Source organism: Acanthochromis polyacanthus, chromosome 7, assembly GCF_021347895.1.
Source record: "Acanthochromis polyacanthus isolate Apoly-LR-REF ecotype Palm Island chromosome 7, KAUST_Apoly_ChrSc, whole genome shotgun sequence".
In the NCBI taxonomy this organism is placed as follows: domain Eukaryota; kingdom Metazoa; phylum Chordata; class Actinopteri; family Pomacentridae; genus Acanthochromis; species Acanthochromis polyacanthus.
The window spans coordinates 3644072-3667334 of NC_067119.1; the positions used below are offsets into that span (position 1 = coordinate 3644072).

General features: G+C 38.3%; 1 protein-coding gene across 1 annotated transcript in view; it reads left to right on the forward strand.

Moving 5' to 3' along the window:
* The first annotated feature begins 4202 nt into the window (after positions 1-4202).
* mmp11a (matrix metallopeptidase 11a) overlaps positions 4203-23263 on the forward strand; it is a 46939-nt gene continuing 27878 nt past the window's right edge. Inside the window, exon 1 of the mRNA XM_022218557.2 lies at positions 4203-4447. Coding sequence (XP_022074249.1) covers positions 4343-4447 — 105 coding nt within the window. The 5' untranslated portion in view covers positions 4203-4342. The remainder of the gene's footprint in view (positions 4448-23263) is intronic.

Here is a 23263-nt window from a genome sequence, read left to right on the forward strand (position 1 = left end):
GCTCAAACAGACCAACCTGTTCAATCTGTTGCTAACTTTGACTTTAATTGGCTTCTGTCTGCCTGCAGGAACATTAATTACAGTCTCCTGTCCAGAAATGAGTGGTGTCACTTTCTTAGAGCTGCTTTCCCTTTCCTCTTTCATTACACTCTGAAGATAACAGGCCCCATCTGAGCTCGCAGTTTGGATTTTATTAGATCCTTAAGTTCAAATGGCTTCAGAAAGCCGTCACACAGGAAAGCTCAGCTGAATTCTTTGCTGCTATTAGTGGTTGTAATTATAGAAACTGACTCATAAAGAGGGACGGAGGAGGGTCAGAAAGCGGCTGTGGGTCCGAACGAGCACTTTGTTTTTTGTCTTACAGCTGCGAAAACACATCAACAGATTCTTAACCTCTGAGTGGGATTCATTCTCCGTCACACGAACTCCTGCCGCTGTCGTTAAAGCGTCTCTTCCAGCATCATAATTACTGTCTTTGGAGTTGTTTGTCATTTTGGGGAAACATTTAGATGAATTAGAGCGGACAGATTTTGTAATTCCATGTTGGTAATTAGCAGAAGGTTTAAAAGCTCAATTCACACGCATGTTGAGCAGCTGCAACACCTGTAATTGCTAAGAAAACTTCTCACATTAGTATTGTTTTAAAAAATTTGGCCAAAATGGCAAAAATGTGTCCCAAATTAAACAGTTTGTCCAAATGGCTTAAAATTTGTCCAAAACTGTCTCAAAATATGTACAATTCTACTCAAAGTTGCCCACAATGACTCAAAATATGTCCAACATGATTTGAAAGTTGTCCAAAATTGCTTCAAAATTGTCTAAAATGCCTCAAAAATTGTCCACTCGGACTAAAACCTGTCCAAAATGACAGAAAATTGTCCAAAATGTACACAGTGTAGCACAAATTACGTCCAACATGACTTAAAATCTGTTCAAAATGACTCCAAAGTTGTCTAAACCGCCTCAAACATGATCCATCCTGTCCAACATTCATCCAAATGTGTCCAAAATGACAGAAAATTGTCTAAAATGTATCAAAATTTGTCCAAAAAATCTCAAAATGGCCTAAAATTACTTGAGCCTCAAAACAAATTGATTCAAAATTGTGCAACTTGACCGAAACACAAAGACTTTGTTGAAATTGACTCACAATTTGTCTAATGTGACAAAAAAACGATCCAAAATGACTCCCAAACTGTCTAAATTACTTGAAATTTGTCCACAATTTGTCCACGATGACTCAAAATCTCTTCAGCACGACTTGAAAGCCGTCTAAAATGACAGAATATTTGTCCAAAATTGATAGAAACTTGTCCAAATGACATTTTTTCCAAAATAAACTTTAAAAAAAATCCAATAAACTTGTGCACAACTCACCCAAATTTGATCTAAATGTCTCAACATTTGTCCAAAAATGACAGAAAATTGTTCAAAATGATTCAATATTTGATACGTTACAAGAATTTGTCCAAAACGAGTCAAAAATGAACCAAAGTGACCAAAAATTGTCCAAAACTACTAAACACCACACAGTATGACTCAAACTGTCAAACATGACAAAACATCTGCAGCGTTTCTCTCGACAACTACTTGAAGCGTGTCCAAAATGACAGAAACGACTCAATATTTGTCAAAAAATGGATGAAATTACTCAAAATGTGTCCAACATGATTTAAAATTAGTCTAAAAATGACAGTGAATGGTTCAAAGTGATTTAATATTTGATGCAAAGTTGCAATATTTTGTCCAAAATTAGTCAAAAAAGGAGCAAAACTACATTGTCCAAAATGATTCTTCTCAATATGACTTTCAACTGGTCCAAGAAAATGCCACAGTTGATACAAATCTCTGTTTGTTTTTTTTTCCAAATCTGTGTTTTTGACAAAACACATAAAAATATTATTGACCCTTCATCATATTTCAGGCCTAATACAATTTAAACATGAGAGTTGTACAAAAATTCACCTCTTTTATGGTTTTCCTGAACAGGTCAATTATCTATAGAGACCAAAACAGTTTTAATTCCAGGCTATAAACTTGTTTATTTCAGCTGTAAAGTTGGATGTTTTAACATGGAGCTCTATGAGGACTGACTCGGTTTTAAAGCAGCCTCCAGTGGACACGTGAGGAACTGCAGCTTTTTTGTTTTTTTCATTTCTCAACACCAGAGTTTGTTGTTTCGCAGTGAGCCCAACTTAATCAGAAAAAAACTGTCTATGTACAAATCTGCCTTTCAACACCACCACAGCTCAGCAATCATCACTTCATTTGTTGAATCCAAACAAACACAGAAACGTTCAGAAAGTTTTACCAATAAATCCGTCAACAGAGCAACTGATGAAACCGCAGAAAGTCATTTTTACTTTTCAGTCTGAGAAACAAACCAGAACCAACATGTTCACTGGTTTTAGAGGGTTTTTAAGGTGGAATTTTGAGCTGTTTGGACGGGCATGTGTCTGTTTATCTAAACCAATAAATTGGACTTTTTATTTAATTAAATGGTGTTAACAGATCCCCTGGATTATTTGTTAGAGAGGAATTCACACACTATGAATCATTTCTCGTTCATTCAGCTGATATGTTTCCCTGCCACCTTAAAAATAGGTATTACAATACATATATAATTATAAAAAAATTGTGAAATTAAACAACCATAAGTTCATGTAAATATACAAAGACACACAGCAGGTTTTAAGCATGCCTGTTTTCTCAAACTACAAAAAATTCTGAGCCCAACAAATGTACCTTCAATTTAAACAATTTCTGGTTATTTTACAGATTTTTCCTATTTTTGTACATTACAGGTAATATCAAGTAAAATCACACCAAAAAAATTACTAATTTGTATGTTAACTATTTAAAACCAGGTCAAAACTCTAAACAAAGTCCTCTTCAAAAATATACATTTTATAAATGGTAATTCAAAAATTTTAGGAATGGTTTACCAAAAAAAAACAAACCACTTTTTCCTGTATCAGAAAAAAAAACAGTATTTTACAGATATTTGTTTTAATTTGAAAGAATTTGCACTAAGGATTGATAATTGGTCAATGTTTTTAATCTAATATTTCACACGTTTTACTTTTATTGTTTTTAAATTGCATATGATACTTGTAAGAAAAATATATAAGAAAAATGTATATGTTGACTAGCAAAAAAGACAAAAACAGAAAAAAATACATAATGTAAAAATATTATATCTGGATATATAGGTCATTTCTACTGTATTGGAATTAGCAAAAAATATCAGAATTTTACTGATTGTTGCTGTATTTTGGAAGGAAAGTTGTGCAAGTCATATAATAAGGACTGCAAAACAGTGAATCATTTAAAAAAATCTTGTTTGGAAATATTTTTCCAGTTTTGTGAAATCACAGAAAAAAACTATTAATTTACATATTAAGCATAAAAATATTTTAATTCATTTAAACAATGTAGCTTAATTCTACAGATTTTCCCTGTTTTGTTTAATTACAGGTAAAATAAAACACAGAAAAATGACATTTGTTTACACTGTAATCATGTAAAAATTGTAAAAAATAAAATAAAATTCCATAAACTGTAAACAATGCCCACATCTAAAATCTGTATTTTTACAAATGAGTAAAACTACACTGTTTATATGTATTTAAAACATGTAAAAATATCACAATTTTGCCTATATTTAGAGTTACTTCAACATTTTTAAACTTTACAGCATTTCTCCATTTTTAACATTTTTCCTTTCACCTTCACTAACAGATTTCCACTCTTTTTTTTAATTAAAAATGGCAAAACTCATAATCTGCATTGATTAAACTAAAAAAACAGCTGAGTTGATTTGACTAAACTCCTGTGTGGTGTTTTACAGTGTACACATGAGCTGCACTGTTGTGTGTTTTTCTGCCTATAAAAGGATTTAAACAGACTTGTGGTGTGTTTTGTGGCTTTAATACTCTCAGAATAATCATTTAACGTTTCCATGCAGGGAGCCTCAACCTGCGGCGTCCCGGAGTTTAATGTGGGAAATTATTTACATTTATTACACGTGTGCTGCCAAAAAACCTCAACTCTGGGTGTTTATGAAAACCAGAAACCAACAGGTGGGTGAAAACAGAAACCCTCGGAGGCTGGCTGGGGTTTGGAGTCGGCAGCGGAAGGGTTAAGAGTCACATGGTAGCGGGGGGAATTATCAGCCTGTAAACTGGATGTGGAGGAAAAAACGGAGGAGAACAAAGAAATCAGAGTCTATTTAAAGAGAAGTCGCCTCGGATCCCGCAGCCGTGTGCACCTCTCCGCTCTCTGCTGCGTCCAGACCTGCCTCCCTTTGCGCGCCTCCAGCTCCGGACGGACGGCGGCCAGGATGCGGACTTCTCTGGCTCTCTGCTGCTGCCTGGTCGCGCTGCAGTGCTTCCACAGCTCCATGTGTGCTCCGGTGCGAGGATCCAGCAGGTACAAAGTGGCACCGGTGAGTTTTTTTTTTTCCCTTCTGTTTTGCTTTTAACTTGCTGCAGATACAGAACTGTGCCGGATGTTTTGGAGCTTTTTACGCACGGTGGTTCGCTTTGGTTTGACGCACGCTTTGGAAATGATTAATTCTTTGTCACTTGGAAGGAATCTGCAATGTTGACTCTCTTCATTCTTCGTGCTGCTGCTTTTCTGCTCCCTCCGCCCGCTTAAACACACACACACACGGGATTGCGGCTGTTTAATTGCGCAGACTTTGCTCCAAATTACACGTGAAGAATTAATGGACGGACCGAGGGCGCATAATGTTGTAATTAAGGAAAATGGCTGGTTGACCTGTCACTGTAATCAGGCTGCTGCTGCTGCTTTCAAGAAATTACTGTCATCACTCTTTATTTTTTGTCTGCTCAGCAGCAGCAGAAGTCATGACTTTGCAGCCCAACCTGACACTGACAGCGCACTGTTTTGGTCTGATCCACCGGGAGGAAACAGAAAAATAAAGGTTGCAGAGTTCCCCTGTCTGCAGGGCAGGAAGCTGTAATAACAGGTCTTAAAGGCATTTAGTCAACAACACCATAAAAGAGAGGGACCCTGCATGGACTCTCCGCTGTTTTCAGGCTTTTTTCTGCTTTATTTTCATGCAGCATTTATCATTCTGACTTCACCCATTTGCTCCCCTCTTGTAATTTCCCTTCTGTTTACTACTTCCCCTTAATTCCTGTTTTTGTTTGCATCCTTTCTTCTGCTGTATCATGTCACTGCTTCCAGGACAAACCATTATTTCCAGCATCCACTCACAGGAATGTCCTGTTTACAGGTACACAGAAAAATAAGTTTGTATCCAAACAAACCGGCTGCTTGCTGAGAAATTACAGAGAAGTCTGTAATTATTACTGGGAACGATAAGGATTTATCTATGCTAGTGTGCTGTAAATGGTGCATTACATTTAACTCTCCTGTTGTCCTCATTTACAGGGACCAAAAAATATTGTTTCCTTGTCTCAAAAAAATTCATCCAAAAAAAAATCCACAAATTTCTGAAAATTTGCAAAACCTTCAAGAAAAAATTCCAATCATTCTTTAAAAGTTTTCCTTAAAAGTTTGATTTAAAAATACCCCAAATTTGGCAAGAAAATTCTTGTAAATATTTTCAAAAAATGAGTAAAAATCTTCCAAAAAATCCTAAAAATATCTAAAGTGATTCCATATATATCAGTAAAACTTCTAATATTTTCTTTAAGAACATTCACAAAAAAATCAGCCAAAATCCAGTGAAATTTTGGTTGATTTTTATGTGAATGTTCTTAAAGAAACATTTTTAACATTTCTTTTTTTCCACCAAAAAATGTTCAAAGATTTCCCGAAAAATGTTGAAAATGTGGACATCAGAAGTTTCACTGTGAAAATATTGTTTCCTTGTGTGAAAAAAAAATTCAAAAATTCTGCAAAAAAATCCCCAAATTTCTGAAAATTTGCAAAAACTTTCAGGAAATAAATTCCAATAAGTCTGTAAAAGTTCCCTTTAAAAGTTTTATTTAAAAAAAAAATCCCACAAATTGGCAAGAAAATTCTTGTATTTTTTTAAATGAGTAAAAATTTTCCAAAAAATCCTAAAAATATCTAAAGTGATTACATATATATCAGTAAAACTTCTAATATTTTATTTAAGAACATTCACATAAAAATCAACCAAAATCCAGCGAAATTTGCTGGATTTTGGTTGATTTTTATGTGAATGTTCTTCAGAAACATTTTTAACATTTCTTTTTTCCACCAAAAATGATCAAAAATTTCCCAAAAATGTTGAAAATGTGGACATCAGAAGTTTCACTGTGAAAATAATTTTTTCCCCCCACATTTTCAAACTTGAAAACGGGTCAATTTTGACCCGCGGGACGACACGAGGGTTAAAGATGGCAATTTCCTGAGCAGGGCTTTGCAGAGGAACGCTGTGAATACCACGAGGCCGGACCATCTGTCCGTCAGAGAGGAACAACCGGTCTTATCGGGAGAAACGCTGCAGCGAGTGTCGAAGCGTAAAGTAGACAGAAAGATTACCTGGAGGTCTTTAACGTCCTAATCCGCTCCAACATCACATCCATATCCAGGTGAGGACGTGCCGGGGCCGGTCCTCCACAGCAGTCACTCGGTTTGGTAGCTAAAGGAACAACAAGTCCGCACAGTTTACGGGAGAGATGTGCAGAACTCGGGCCACGAACTGCTGACGAGGATTATGTGGAGCTGTAAGGTGCAGGAAGGACAGACAAGTCAGACATTTAGAGATGGCACGAATATAAAGTCACAGTAACAATGGAAAGGTGTTGTAGTATCACTTAAATGTCGAACGACTGTGTCACTTTGCATCACTTCTAAGATGAACAGGAGGTATTTTCTCTGATGTAAGATTGAAAACTAATATTTCAGATTCACTAAATTAAAAACAGGCGCCACAGTAGGAACTCCAGCCAGTAAACCTTTCATTACTGCTCTTCATTTTATGCGTCCACCTTAAATTTTCATAGTCAATCATCCATGGTGTAGAAGATACCAGATATCTGGAGAGAAGTTCTGCTGTTGAAGCTGATCCCCAATACCTTTAGCACTCATGAAGCCCCATATCGTCAAACTCCCACCTCCGTTCTTCACTGTCAGGACCATGCATCCACTGTGGTAGTCCTGGTCAAGTTCAGAGAGTTGTGTTGTTCCACTGTTCTCTTTAAACTACCCCAAAGTTGTCCTTTTGGATTAGAGTCAGGCAACTAACTTGTACAGGTCGTAGTTTCCACTTTGTTTTTGAGCATGATTTTGTTCTCTGGATTGTTCCCATTCTGCAATTTTTGCTTTCTTCAATCTTCTGAAGACTGGATGTCATCTTATCAGTCAGTATTTTGGTTTATCCACAATCATTCATGTATAAACAGCATCTTCCCGACATGTTTTGCGCTCATACAGCCCCGTATCATCATATTCCCTCTTTTGTTCTTCACTGTCAGGACTATGCATCCTCTATGGCAGCCCTGGTCAAGTTCAGGGGATTGTGTTGTTCCTCTGTTCTCTTTATACGACCTCAACAATGTTCTTTTGGATCCGCAGAAGGATTGCACTTTTGTTCTTCACTGTCAGGACAAAGCATTCACTGTGGTCGTCTTGGTCAGGTTCACACCAAACATGCTGGACTCCATCTGAGCCCAACTAACGTATCTTCCTCTGTCCAAAGCATGTTCTCCCAACCATCATCAGGCTTCTTGTCATGCTCTATAGCAAAGTTTAATCTGGAAGTTTTATGCCGAACAGCAAACCAGGTTTTTTTCTTGAACGTTTTCAATAGAAGCTGAGGTCCTCCTCACTCTCTGAGCGTCGCAGAAACTCTGATTTCCAATGTTCAGGTTCACTCCAAACATACTGAGCCCAACAAATGTATCTTCATCTGACCAAAGAATGTTCTCCCAACAGTCCCAGCTGATTTCCATGGATAGCTCCTGTGCCAAGCTTGAAGCAGCTTATTTTTCAGAGCTAGATTGTGAAATTAGTTCACCGTCCGTGGAGTCGTTTTAGGAGGACGACCACTGCAGCCCTGATGAGTAGAACTACGGTCCTTCTGTACCTTCTGATTACTGCTGTAACCATGTTTCACTGATTTTTAGTTGATTGACTTGGATCATCTTCCATCTTCGTGAAGCCTCACAATCACATTTTCCAGTTCCTCTGGTAAATCTTTTCCACGTAAAGCCCTGATGTAGACATGCAGATAGACACAATCCATAAAACTGAGAAAGTTCTTGTTTTAGAAGCGTCTTCTTGCAGTCGGACTGATTGGAAATCACACTTGGACTCGGTTTAGCTTCACTGATGACAAACATATTCACCTTTGTTGTGCTGAGTTTCCATTTTGGGGCTTGAGTTTTCAATGTAGTCCTTCTAAAGTATATAAAGTGGTACATGATATTTTGTAGACCGTATACGAAAAACAAGACTTTTCTTTAAGGAATGCAACAATATTCCCCGACACAAGAGAGCCAACATCCATTTTTTACATTATAAACCACAGATATCACCCTTTTTATGGAAACCTGTGCACATTAGAAAGTCAAATGAGGCCAACAAGCAGAGTCTTCTTTAAAAAACATTAGTTCATAATCATGTCTATTGGAGAAGACTTTGGCTTCTCTGTTCGCTCTTGTTGAATTGCAGGAGATGTTAAGGATGATATAAAGAGGAAATTCATCAGGGCGTCATGTGTTTCAGCCTGAGGTGCATCTGAGGTTTTGGAAAGTTGAAAGTTGGCAGAGCAGCGGCTTGAATATCTTTGTGACTGATGGATGATATAGATCCCACTCAAATTATTATATACTGGCAAAAATAAATTCCAACTGAGCTTAGTTTTGGAAAAATGCACCTTCCTGTTCGGGCTGCTTTGGATAACAAATACTATCTGCTCTATATTGTGGCCAGAACCATATGAAGAGCTGAAGTCGTCTGAGGCTACATCCTCTGAAGTTGGGTTTTCTGTGTATTTCTAATTTCTTCTGCCTACTGGGGACTGCTGGGACCAAGTCTCGTTGTTTTCATGTGACTTGCAGCTTGTGAATAGTTTACTTTGGCTAAAATTTGTCAGATTTCTACACGATATCAAACTATAAACACCATTAAGCTTAAATAAACACGTCAGATGAGGTTTGGTACTTCTCCCACTGCTGTAGGAAGTTTTGCTTTTACACTAATTGGTGTGCTTTTGCTACCATTACATGGTACAAAAATGCATCTACTAATGAGGACAATGAGTTTAAACTAACCAGAAATAAGTACAAGGTTCAGCAAAACCCAAAGAGTAAAGTCTACAATGGTTTCTTCCACCATGAACTCAATGACCCCTCTAAGGACTGGACGGTTTTGGGTGGTATCAAGATTAATCAGGAGAAAATATTCACACAGGTTCATTTGCTTTGTGCAGAAATAACATTCTGTCCTTTAAAAAAGCCAATATTCCTCTTTTCTGAGTTTCTGACTTTCATTCAGCTGCTGAAAAATGCTGCTTTTTCCAAAAAATTTCAAAAGTTCAGACGTTTCTTACGACTTTACCTATTTACGTAACCATGCAGCATACAGCTTATGCATAACTCCTGCTAGAAGTTCCTTGACATTATTACACCTTCTTATACAACTAAGCGTCATTCTATGTTATGTTTAAAGGAAAACTGCCCAGTTTCGTTTATTTCTCCAAAAGCAGAACTTAAGATGGCAAACATCCCACTTGTGGATCTATAACTGCACAAGCCATAAAATCAAGAGTTTAGAATAAAGAGTCTAGACAAGAGTCTAGAATAAATCAGCATAGATTTAGAAAACAAACGTTGAAATCATTAATTTCTGAAAGAAAAATCAACCACACTACCACAGTGAACATTTACTGGACCTTAACAATGGAAAAAAAGCGCAAAATTGTCAAACTAAAGCTGGCGTTGGGTCCCCAGAAAGCTTCTGTCAGTGAATAAATATAGATGGATCCATGTTTTCTACTAAAATATAGTCTTTGGTCGACATTTCACCAACTTTTGAGGCTCTAACATCAGTAGAATCTGATGTTTGGCAACTATGACAAGATGAGGTTCCTAATTTTGTCCTATTTTGTTTTGAAACTGGTCCAAGATGACTCAAAAAATACCAACAATAAACATTTACCAGCCCTTACAAATGGGGAAAAAGCACAAAATTTGCAAGCAAAGGAGGTATTGTGTCTCCATTCAGTTCCTGTAAGTGTTTATATATGAATGGATCCATATTTCTACTAAAATACAGACTTTGGTCGACATTTCACCAACTTTTGAGGCTCTAACATCAGTAGAATCTGATGTGTGGAAAGTTTGACAAGACATTTCCAGTTCTTTCAGTATTTCAGCATAAAATTAGTCCAAGATGAGAAATTATGAGAAATTTGTCCAAAATGACTCAAAATCATCCAAATTTACCAAAGACTTGTTCTAATTAAAATAAGGACTGTCCACAATGACCAAAAATTGTCCAAAATGACAATAGCTCGTGTTTATTGGCCCTTAGCAATGGAAAAAAAGTGCAAAATTTTCAGTCAAAGGTGGTATTGTGTTCCCCAGAAAGTTCCTGTAAGTGTATATATGTGTGGATGGACTAAAATACAGTTTTTGGTCGACATTTCACCAACTTTTGAGGCTCTAAAATCAGTAGAATTCCACAGTTTTTGCTACTTTGGTGTTTAATCTGTCCAAGACCATCTAAAATTGTCTAAAATGACTCAAAGTTTATCCAAAGTTTACATTCATATTTTTCAAATAAGGGCGTCATTGTGGCCCCACAAACTTCCTGTCAGCGTCCATGTACGATTCCGTCTCTTTTTACAGCGACACATTATCAGAACTCTGCTGCACCTGTGATGGGAACTTTATTGTGTCTGCTGGTCATTTCTCTGGAAAGTCTAATCTGCAGTTTTGTCAATTTGCTGCCCCGTTGTTGACAAACGCCGGAGTGATTCCACAGGCCCGGACAGGCTCCGGGTCTCTGAGGCATCCAGGCCAGTGGGACTCGACACTGACTGGCTGTTTTCGCTCTGCAGCCAACGAGGAGGGGGAGGCCGGCGTTTGGATTTTTGCTTTTGTCAATAAAACCTGAGTCTGCCGCCTGTTTTCGTCCGTCATGTTGAAGTGTTCAGACGAGGCGATTGGTCGGGGAACCGTGAGAGCTGAAGGTGACATCAGAGCCGGCCCGGGTTCCCATCGAGCAGATCTAGGTCACAGCTGTGGGCGGCCAATGAGGCGCAGGGATGCAGTTAAAAGGCGCATGCATGGAGTTAATCAGACGCTTTTGTTGTCGGCTACGTCCGCGCTAACGTGTTTTCATGTTGGAATGGTCCACAGCTAGTCTCCGTCCGCACCAGCACACCTAAAAACCACACGACCGTGCAGGTACGCTGGGCCGGCAGGTGTCAACGAATCATGAAGCAGGTGGTTCATGATGTTTATTTGGAGAAAATACTACAAAGGATGTGGTGGTGAAGATAAGAAGAGGTTACTGTGTCAGTCTGTTGTTTCAGGTGGATTTGTTCATTATTTAGGACCGAAAACTAAGTTCTGTTAAAAGCTTTGGTTGAATTTTGACAGTTTCTTATGATTTTAGACCTGGGGATTTTTGCATTTTCACCATTTGAGTCATTTTAGTTGTTCAATATCTCCAGAAATAAAACTGTCACAGCTATGAAATCTGGTGAGGACACAGATAGGATTGTTTCCAGTAGATTAAAATGATTAAATGACTCCAACAGAAGACCCATTTTTCATGACTGGCCTTTGAAAATGGAACAAAGTGCTAAATTTTCAACTAAAGGGGGTATTGTGTACCTAGAAGTGACATGAATTCTGTCTGAAATGACTCAAAATCATTCAAACTCAATAAAGATTTGTCCAAAATTATTAAAAATTGTTTAAAAATTTATCAGAACTGATTGTTATTGTCCCTTGAAAATGGGAAAAAAGTGCTAAATATTCAAACAAGGGTGGTATTGTGTCCCCATAAAGTTACTGTAAGTGTATATCTGTGGATGGATCCATGTTTCTACTAAAATACAGGCTTTGGTCGATATTTCACCAACTTTTTGAGGCTCTAGCATCAATACAATTGAATATCTTTTGCTATTTTGGCATTAAACCTGTTGAAGATCCTATAAAATTGTCCAAAATTACGTGACTTCTGTCCAAAATTACTCTGAATCACTGAAAATTAATAATGATTTGTCCAAAATGATTTTAAAATTCCAAAAAGAGTAGAAGAATGGTATGGAAACCCCATAAAAGTCACTGTACATGTACATATTTATGGATGGATCCATATTTTCACTAAAATAAAGTCTTTGGTCGACATTTCACCAACTTCAGAGGCTCTAACGTCAATAGAATCTGATGTGTGGAAGGACAAGGTCTCCGTTTTTTTTTTTGATGTTTTTAAAAAATTAGTGTGTGAAAATTTTGATTTTACTCGTTATTTATTTGTAATTTGACAAAACAGAATGACAGTTTTGGTTTTTACCAATTTTCCATCATTTATATTCATAGTTTTTCATTAAAATAATGGCAAATATTTGAAATAAGAATATTTTTTTCCCGATTTTTTTACAATAAAAATAGTGCAATTTTATGGTCAAACATTGTAAAACAACAAATTCCTATTTACTAAAAAGAATGGTTTTGAATTGAAATTGATGTGGACATCGTTTACAGATTTGGTCTGTTTTTGTTCCCTTTTCTTTTACATGTAAATTTACCAAAAAAAAGGAAAAATCTGTAAAATGACATTTAAAAAATGATTTGCCATTTTCCAGTTCCTAATATACATAATTGTTCTTTATATCTGTGAAATAAGAGCAAAAATGGTGCAATTTTAACGTTTCCATTTCTTTAACAGATGTAGCCTGTTGTTTATTTTGTGGTTAACATGTAAAATTAAAAATAATTTTTCTTTAATTTTATGACACATTAGCTGTATTCTAACAAAACATGGAAAATCTGTGAAATGTTAAAAAATAATGCACCAGTTTTCAATAATTAATATATAAACTTTTTCTTTCACATGACAACAAACACTTGTAAGATAAAAATAAAAAATACTCTTGTAAATACATTAAAAATGATCTAATTTTATAGTCTCACATTGTAAGACAACAAATGGCCATTGATTTTAAAAAAGATTATTTGATGTGGACATTATTTACAGTTTTAGCCCGTTTTATTCTATTACCATTAACATGTAAAATAATATTTTTTTCCTGTAATGTTTATAGTTATTGTCAGTAATTCTACACAACAGAGGGCACCAGTAAATTGATAAAAAATTTAAGTTATAAACTTTTAAAAATTGTGATTTTTACAGGGCTAAAGTTACAAAGATGCTATTTAAGAGCAAAATGTTACATTTCAGACATAAAGTCAACAGGCGTCGCTCCAGATGAGCCTTAAATTAAGTTTTACGGTCGATAATGTGGATTTTTTTCTCTCTCTAGAAACAGAAATCTAATGTTAACGAGTAACAGATGTCCTGATTTCATCTCTGACCTGCAATGATTCGACTCGAGCCTCCGCAAAAACCTTAAAACAAAAGAGGTTTCATTAATAATCGGCTGCGAAACCCTCAGTGAGTCGTCTGAGGTTGAAGATCTCGGCTCTGGGAGGAAAAACCCCTTCGTGCCAGCGGAGATAAGCGGTTGAAGCCGATGCCCAGATGGTTTCAATCACCCTCCACCGCCGGGTGTTTCTGATTCTCTGAAGATATATGGGATTAGGAAGGTAAGAGGGAAGATAACGAGGTATTTGTTGATGAAAAGTCATACCTCCCCCTCTGCTGCTGCTGCTATCTGCCACAGTAAACCCTCACTGTAAGCAACCCTTTGTCCCCGTTGTCTCACCCAGAGCACACCCTTCAAACTGAAACCTTATCGGCCTCCTCCGGTAAACACTTCACATTCATCCGGATTCGCTGCTATCGGGTTTAGATATCGTGTCGATGAAGAAGATTCTCTGGCGGTGTCACCTGGAGCTGCTGCTTTGGCATTTTGCTTCAGGTGCAGTGGGATTTTTAGGATTTTTTATTTGTAATTTCCTTTTCGATGAAGCCAATTTCCCCCCACCGCTCCTCCCTGCTGCTGCTGCAGTTATAGATTTCCTACCGACTTTATTGGAAACACATGTGGAGTCGAGGTAAAGCGCCCGATGCTAACGCTGCTGCACAAATTGTTCTCTGCATCAGGACTTTCTCATACTCAATCCAACGTTTTCCCCGCGAGAAAGTGGTTTTTTGCCAACGGATTGCTAACCTTTCACCAACATTTACGTGTATACGGGCTCTACATTGTTTTTTAAAAGTAGATTTATAGGGTTTTACTCAAATAAAACATGCTTTTTTTAACCCTTTGAAAGCACAACATGGGTCAAGAGATACAGATTTTCCCTTAAATATGGGTCACCTTTGACCCATGTTGTGCATCTAAAGGTTAAGAAAATTATTCTTATATTCAGTCAAGAAATCATCTAAAAAGACTTAAAAGCACCAAGAAACTGAACCGATCCTGTCTCGCTGACGACTGGAATCTTCAAAAACATGCAGCCTGTCGGCATCCACATACGGAACAATCAGTACTGCATATTATTATATAGATAGAAGCTAGAACAGCCCTTGGTGTTGCTGTTATTGGTGGTGCCATTACTGGTGTCACTGTTAAGCTGTGTGTCCTCTAGATGCGATTTCCCCGCACAGCAACACACTGCATCCGAACATCACATGGACGGAGGGCGGTCACTAGCGGACAACAACATTGTCACATGACTGAGCTTTGAGCTTGACAGTCCAGCAGATGAGTCGGATAAACACATCGACTCGGCGGCAAACTTCATTTCAAAAACACTAATGGTTACAATGCGTGTATAGATACAGCTGTTATAAGCTTCTCCTCCATGAACTGTGTTCAGCACCTTCTTTAAGCACCTTTCCTGCCCCTGATTGGACAAACGCATCACCTCTGGGGCTGGTCTGCTCCTGGATTTCAAGCCGGACCAAGATGGTGGCTCAGCCACAAACTTTGTCTAATGTTACAAAACCATTGGTGACCTAAAACCAGGACAGATTCAGCTGCTGCACAGCTTATTTCTCACCTCAAATGCTCTCAGAAATTGTTTTCGCTGAAGTGTTTTTGAAATAAAAGAGAAAGTTTGCGGCTGAGCCGTTGTGTTGATCCGACTCATCTGCCAGACCGTCAAGCTGAAAGTTCAGTCACGTCACCACGTAGCGGCCCGCTGTTGCTCAAGCGCTGTCATGTGACAATGTTGTGGTCTGTGAGTGACCGCCCACCATTTTCAGATGCGGTGTGTTGCCATGCAGGAAAATCGCATATAGTGGACACGCGGCTTTATTGGTGTTCTTGATGGTGTTGCTGTTGCTGCTGGTGTTATTATTGTTATTTCTGGTGTTATTGGTGTTGTTGTTGTTGATCCTGGTGTTGTTGTTGTTGATCCTGGTGTTGTTGTTATTGTTGCTGTTGATGCTGGTGTTATTATTGTTATTGTTGTTTCTGGTGTTGTTGTTATTATTGTTGCTGCTGGTGTTATTGTTGTTTCTGGTGTTGTTATTTTTGCTGTTGCTGCTGGTGTTATTATTGTTGTTGTTGTTCCTGGTGTTGTTGTTGTGTTGTTGTTCCTGGTGTTGTTGTTGCTGGTGTTGTTGGTGTTGTTGCTGGTGTTGTTGTTGTTGTGGTGGTGGTGGTGTTGTTCCTGGTGTTGTTGGTGTTGTTCCTGGTGTTGTTGTTGTTTTTGTTGTTGTTCCTGGTGTTGTTGGTGTTGTTGCTGGTGTTGTTGTTGTTGTTCCTGGTGTTGTTGGTGTTGTTGCTGGTGGTGGTGTTGTTGTTGTGTTGTTGTTGTTGTTGTTCCTGGTGGTGGTGGTGTTGTTGTTCCTGGTGTTGTTGTTGTTGTTGTGTTGTTGTTGTTGTTGTTCCTGATGTTGTTGTTGTTGTTGTTGTGTTGTTGTTGTTGTTGTTGTTCCTGGTGTTGTTGTTGTGGTGTTGTTGTTGTTGTTCCTGGTGTTGTTGGTGTTGTCGCTGGTGTTGTTGTTCCTGGTGTTGTTGGTGTTGTTCCTGGTGTTGTTGTTGTTCCTGGTGTTGTTGTTGTTGTGGTGTTGTTGTTGTTGTTCCTGGTGTTGTTGTTGCTGTGGCGTTGTTGTTGTTGTTGTTCCCGGTGTTGTTGGTGTTGTTGTTGTTTCTGGTGTTGTTGTTATTGTTCCTGGTCTTGTTGGTGTTGTTGCTGGTGGTGGTGGTGTTGTTTCTGGTGTTGTTGTGGTGTTGTTGTTGTTCCTGGTGTTGTTCCTGGTGTTGTTGTTGTTGTTGTTGTTCCTGGTGTTGTTGGTGTTGTTGCTGGTGGTGGTGGTGTTGTTTCTGGTGTTGTTGTGTTGTTGTTGTTGTTCCTGGTGTTGTTCCTGGTGTTGTTCCTGGTGTTGTTGTTGTTGTTGTTGTTCCCGGTGTTGTTGGTGTTGTTCCTGGTGTTGTTCCTGGTGTTGTTGTTGTTGTGTTGTTGTTGTTGTTGTTGTTGTTCCTGGTGTTGTTGTTGTTGTGTTGTTGTTGTTGTTGTTCCTGGTGTTGTTGTTGTTTCTGGTGTTGTTGTTATTGTTCCTGGTCTTGTTGGTGTTGTTGCTGGTGGTGGTGGTGTTGTTTCTGGTGTTGTTGTGGTGTTGTTGTTGTTCCTGGTGTTGTTCCTGGTGTTGTTGTTGTTGTTGTTGTTCCTGGTGTTGTTGGTGTTGTTGCTGGTGGTGGTGGTGTTGTTTCTGGTGTTGTTGTGTTGTTGTTGTTGTTCCTGGTGTTGTTCCTGGTGTTGTTCCTGGTGTTGTTGTTGTTGTTGTTGTTCCCGGTGTTGTTGGTGTTGTTCCTGGTGTTGTTCCTGGTGTTGTTGTTGTTGTGTTGTTGTTGTTGTTGTTGTTGTTCCTGGTGTTGTTGTTGTTGTGTTGTTGTTGTTGTTGTTCCTGGTGTTGTTGTTGTTTCTGGTGTTGTTGTTATTGTTCCTGGTGTTGTTGGTGTTGTTGCTGGTGGTGGTGGTGTTGTTTCTGGTGTTGTTGTGGTGTTGTTGTTGTTCCTGGTGTTGTTCCTGGTGTTGTTGTTGTTGTTGTTGTTCCCGGTGTTGTTGGTGTTGTTCCTGGTGTTGTTCCTGGTGTTGTTGTTGTTGTTGTTGTTCCTGGTGTTGTTGGTGTTGTTGCTGGTGGTGGTGGTGGTGTTTCTGGTGTTGTTGTTGTTGTTGTGGTGTTGTTGATGTTGGTTGCTTTGTTGTGGGGTTGGAGACTCCCTCCAGACGCCTCGTGTTCAGACGTGCTCAGTGAATACCTCTGTCAGATCCCCTGCACCGCTGCCTGCAGATCTTGTCATCACAGTAACCAGAAGCCAGATGTGTCCGTACATGTAACCGATGCCCCTCCGCTGCCGCCACCAACCCAGAACTCCCCCACATGTTCTCAGCATGAAGAAGCACCCTCGAGGCCTTTTTTTTTTTTTTTTTAGCTTTCATGTCTCATCAGCATCTTTTTGCTTTCTCAGCAGAAAGTGACAGAGTACTTGCCCCTGGGGGTAGTTATTCTCTTCTCTCTCAGACGTCGTCACACGGCGTCCTGGCAACGTTTCCAGCACGTGAGCGAACCGAAGGCCTCGAAACCGGAATCTTAAACGTTTAGTCAGCTAAAGAACAAATCCAACCGGTTGATGACTGAACGTTTAACCCTCATAACTCTCTGAATCTTTAAAAGAATTCATAAAAATACGCCTTTTGCTAGAGCCGGAAACTGTAAAAACTGAAAGAATCGACGGCTTTTCAACTTTGATTCTTCAAACCAATGTTGAATCTAAGCTTAAAACCGTGATACTTTCTGAAAATTATCATATTATACATGCCTCAATTAAAATGTTGTCGAAAATAAACAATTTGCCATAACTAAATTCTGCAAAAAATCTAAAAATTCTGCGTTCCTGCTGCATTTGTACGCCATGACTGACTCGGCTGTCAGCAACAGTCGCACTGCAGGCAGCGTTTAAGCAGAGCAGAAAGGAGACAAATATCAAACTAACTAAAAATATCAAGTGTAAATATCTGCAGCATGTTGAGCCACCATTTTTTTTACAGTGTTAGTAACACCTGTGGGCCATTTGGAAAAACGCAGCACATGTCGATTCCAAGCTTTTTCAGTTCTTGTAAAATAAACACGCACCTTCTTTTTAGGATTTGTGGTCGAATAACTGAGTCAAACTGTACAGAAGACGCTTCTGAGTCCTCGTTCTGTTTCCACAGAGGTGAAAAACTAGGCCACGGTGCGAGAAAAAAATGTGACTGGAGCAAAAATATAGCCTGAAGCTGTTTGGAGTTCAGAGGGTTCAATAATATAAAACCGTAAACCGGCTCTTAGGACGAGACACTACAGGAAAAACACTGTTTAGGAGCTCCTTTTGATGACATTTGAGGATATTTTGTCTCCAAAAACATCCACAAACACGCATTTAGGTGTTTATTTTACAACACTTTGCTGTTATTGGTGCGGTTACTGTTGTTGGTGATAAAATTCATCTTTTTTAGTTGATTTCATGACACTTGTTGTTGGTTTTATTCATGGTGCTGTTACTGGTGTTACTGGTGTCGCTATTGGTGGTGTTAAAATTGAAATTTTTCATGACATTTTAGAATATTTTGCTTCCAAAAACATTCAACAAAACACATTTAGGTATTCATTTGACTACACTTTGTCTGTTTGCGGCTGTAGACTTCAATTATAATACGCATATTTAAAGCTGTTTTCTCTAAATAAGCTTTTCTGCCACACTTTAAGGCAGAAACCTCCACTTTAAGACTTTCCGCTTTAATTCTCCTCGATGTTCTACAGGTTTTTATAGAGACGTTTGTCCATATATCAGTCACAGCCGGATTTATAGAACACTCTACTTGTGAAAACGGATCTTTATTCTCACCGTCCACAGTATTTTCTGACTTATAGAGTGATAAAAAGAGATATTCAAAACCCCAGATGTGAGACTGAATTTATCAGATTCCCTTTTCAAGAATTAATCCAAATTAGAATATTATTAAATGTATTTTATTCACTCCCATTATTCAAATTCTTACTTTTATTCTACCATTTGGGTTGAGAAATTCCAATTTATTTAAGTTTATCAATTCAAATTAAAACATAAATTAGTCAATTTCAGCTTCGAGTGGCACAGATTTCTGCCCGTACTCCACAATAAATATGTTTATCTTTCAAAGCAGTCATTTGTTCTTTTATAGTGTGTGAAGGTAAAATAAAGTACATGTAAGTCTGCTAATATATTATAATTTTACAGACATTTGCTGCCAGATTTTTACAGTTTTTAACTCGAAAAATGGAGAAAAACCTTCAAAATGTCGTGAAAGTGTCATATTTTAACTTACATCTTGATATTTCCCTCAAACTAACCACAAGGTGTTGGTGCTAACAAATAATTAATGTTTTTAAAACGTCACTTTTAAACCAAAGTGTGATATTTCCCTGAATCTTAACGAGCAGTTTTGTGGAAATAAACTTAAATCCAAGGATAACTGTCCCACATTTTAGGCTCCAACTCGGTTTTGCTGGATGAAAATCTGTCCTAACTTGCAGAAAGAAAATATGTTTTTTGTCAAAACAAAAACAACAATGCACTTTAGTTGTACAGAAACAGAATTTTTGGACTTTGTTTCCTGAATAGCATCATTTAGCTCCCGGTGCTGATCTCAGAGGATAAAGTGATGGAAGCTCTGATTGTTTTCAGAAAGTTTCTAAATATGAAACCAACAGCAGCGGCCTGGTTCTGCTCAGAGGTACGAGAAAAAAAAAGAGGTAAAGTAAAAAAACAGCCAGCAGCACCTCTAAAGCTCATAAACCCCATAAAAGAGAGGAATTTGTTACCTTTGAAGAAAGTGGGCCGATCCGTTTCCACTTAGTTTGCAGACATCCAGCTTCTGGTGAGAAAACAGGAGAATGTATTGTTAAAAAACAAACAAATTAATGCGAATTTAGCAAAAATCAGCTTTAAAATATTGTATTCAAAGGGGTTTTCTAACCATCCAAAGCTCCATTGTTGCACAGAAATGTTAAAAACTAATCAGTTTCCTGAATAAAAACCTGGCACTGCAGTTTATTTTGACTGTTGCCATCAAAACACCAAATATAGATGCATCCGCCACTTAAAGTAGGCCCTAATAAATGCACTATTTCCTCCCTTTAGCTAAAAACTACAGCAGCCAACAGCTTTTTAAGCCTTTTGTAAAAATAAAACTACACATTTGTGCTGTTTTTTAATAAAATTAAGCAGAGAACACTGAAAGTATAAGAAGACGGACTAAACATGTTTGCTTTTGTGTTTTTTATTGTCGATTAATGTTATTTACAGAACAATAAGGCATTTAATTTGTCTTTTGGGATATTTTGAAGTGTATTTCAAAAAGATATTTTAGTTTGTATTGTTTTTAAGAGTAAAAATAAGCTCAATGATTCAAGGTAAAACCAAGTATTAGGAATACGGTATACAGTATTTATGTGCTGTAAGCTGAAGAATCAGCAGAGAAGACAGAATAATACTCTTGTTTTATGCTTTTTATTGTCAGTTAATGTTATTTATAGAAGAATAAGGCAATTAATTTATCCTTTAGGATATCTTGAAGCATATTTTAATAGGAATCTTTTGTTTTTGTTGTTTGTAGAGCAAAAATAAGCTCAATGAATCAAGATAAAACCAAATATTAGCACACAAAATATACAGCTTTTAATGTCTCTGTGCTGTTTTTTAAGCATTAAGCATTGTTTTTTAATGTTTGTAAGAACAAAAAAATAAAAGCAAATTATTAAAAATATAAGAAACTATATATTCATGTGTTGTTAGCTGAAAGATTTAGCAGAGAAGATAGACTAGTTCTCTTGTTTTTAGGCTTTTTATTGTCAGATAATGTTATTTACAGAAGAATAAGTCAATTAATTTGTCTTTTGTGATATCCTAAAGTATGTTTCAATAATATTTTTTGGTTTTATTCGTTTGTAATAGCAAAAATAAGCTCGATCAGTCGAGACAAAACCAAAAAAACGTGTGTTTATTGATTAAAAACTGCTCAGTAAAACAAATAAAAGGTATTTATCCCAGATGAAGATAATCCTCTGTTTGGGTTTAACCTTGAACTTTGATGTTGAACCTGACTCCAGGTTTTATTCGGTCGTGAGGTCGGACGGGTCAGATAATCCATTTGACACACAGTCGGGGGTTTAAGTCTTTTTTTCTTCTCTTCTTTCTCTTTGAAACAACTGAGGTGACCTCTCTGCACCCGGCGCTCAGAATTAGCCAAAGTTTTACGAGTCTGAGAGCCGACACTAGCCTCACCTCGCCGTTGTGATCGGGATCAGCCAGCGTCAGTCTAAACTGTCTGGTTCTGGGAGACTCAGTTCAAACCCCCAACAAAGACGCAGAGGATTCTGGACAAGGCGGCAAAAAGACGACAGCATTCGTTTGTGGCTCAACCGTGATGGTGCCTTGTAGTTTTAAGGGTTTTAATGGGAGTTTATGCTGTAGTCACAGGTGTTATCCCAGCAGAGGAGCCCTGCTTTCACTGGATTTAATGGGGACATTAGGTACCATTGTACTAAAAGTTGAGTCTTGCTGCCATGTTGGAAAAAACTTGTGTTCGTCAGGAGCGAAAAAGAAAAAACGTGACGTTTTGCAGTAAAATCTTTTAGTGAGGAGGCCCGAGTGGCTGCATATAATGTATGTTTTTACTCGTCTGCAATGTTTCCGATAGTGTTGTGTTTAATTGCAGTAAAAAGAAGAGCCAGATGGGGAGAAAAATAATTTTTCCCATCAGACTAGACACTGCGTTCAGTCGTCACCAAACACACCATTCCCACTATGAAGCATGGTGGTGGCAGTATCATGTGAAGCACAGTGGTGGCAGCATCATGTGAAGCATGGTGGTGGCAGTATCATGATGTGAAGCATGGTGGTGGCAGTATCATGATGTGAAGCACGGTGGTGGCAGTATCATGTGAAGCACGATGGTGGCAGCATCATGTGAAGCACGATGGTGGCAGCATCATGTGAAGCACGGTGGTGGCAGCATCATGTGAAGCACGGTGGTGGCAGCATCATGTGAAGCACGATGGTGGCAGTATCATGTGAAGCACGATGGTGGCAGCATCATGTGAAGCACGATGGTGGCAGCATCATGTGAAGCACGATGGTGGCAGCATCATGTGAAGCATGGTAGTGGCAGCATTATAATGTGAAGCCTCATCATCAAAACATAAGACCAAAAAATGTCACTTTAAGTCACAAATAATTTGTTTTGCACACTACTAGGCTCCAAAATGGTGTTTAATTCTGTTTTGCAGATATTAAAGATTGAGAAATGGTACAATAAAGGTAACAGTACTGTTCTTTTACAGGTTTTCCCTGTTTTACCAGTATAATAACTAATTATCAGCTGAAACTGAGTTGTTTTTGCTGCTAAACTTGTGCAAGCTTTGACCAAAATGCTCACTTCAGAAGACACCGACAAACAACCTGCTTTACTGTTTCATTTGGAGGATTTCTGACTTAATTTAACTTTAACATGTAAAGATACTGGCTTTACTGTACGTTTTTTAATCTTATCAGCTCAAGAAGTTGAACTCGAACATGAACTCTTTATTGTTCGACTGAATTCCATGCTGGTGAAGTTCTCTAGTCTTTCCATCGATACGTTTAAGGGCAGCTTTAAATCTCGATAAGGGTTTTTGTTGTTTATCTGAGGGTTTTTCTTGTCTGCAGATAATGGTGCAGAGGAAACATCACACAGAAACCAGCCCGACATGAGGCGGCTTTTCTGGGGACGCCTTTGAAACCTCTCGGGGGGTCTCGGTTTGTAGTAACACTAACAAGTCGTTTTAAAGGCACGAGCAGTAACGTTCCCCCTAGTGAATAAACGCTTTGTGCAGCTGAAACCTCCTCTAAACACAGTGAAAGGCAGGAGGTAGAAGGGTTGCGGGCTTTTCTGGGAGGTGTGTACTGTTTGTTCTGGGATCTAGATCCATCAGTCACCGTGTTTCTGCAGTCCGGAGCACATTCCACGAATCCTGCTGGGTTTTGTTCCCCATAACCTACAACAACGACACAGCGGAGTCCTGCAGTGAGTCGGGCCCCGTTAAACAACAAAACACGACGGCGACTCGGCTCTGATAAACACTCAGCTGTTATACTTTTATGCAGTTTATGGACCTTTTCATGTACAACCGGTTGATTGAATAACGC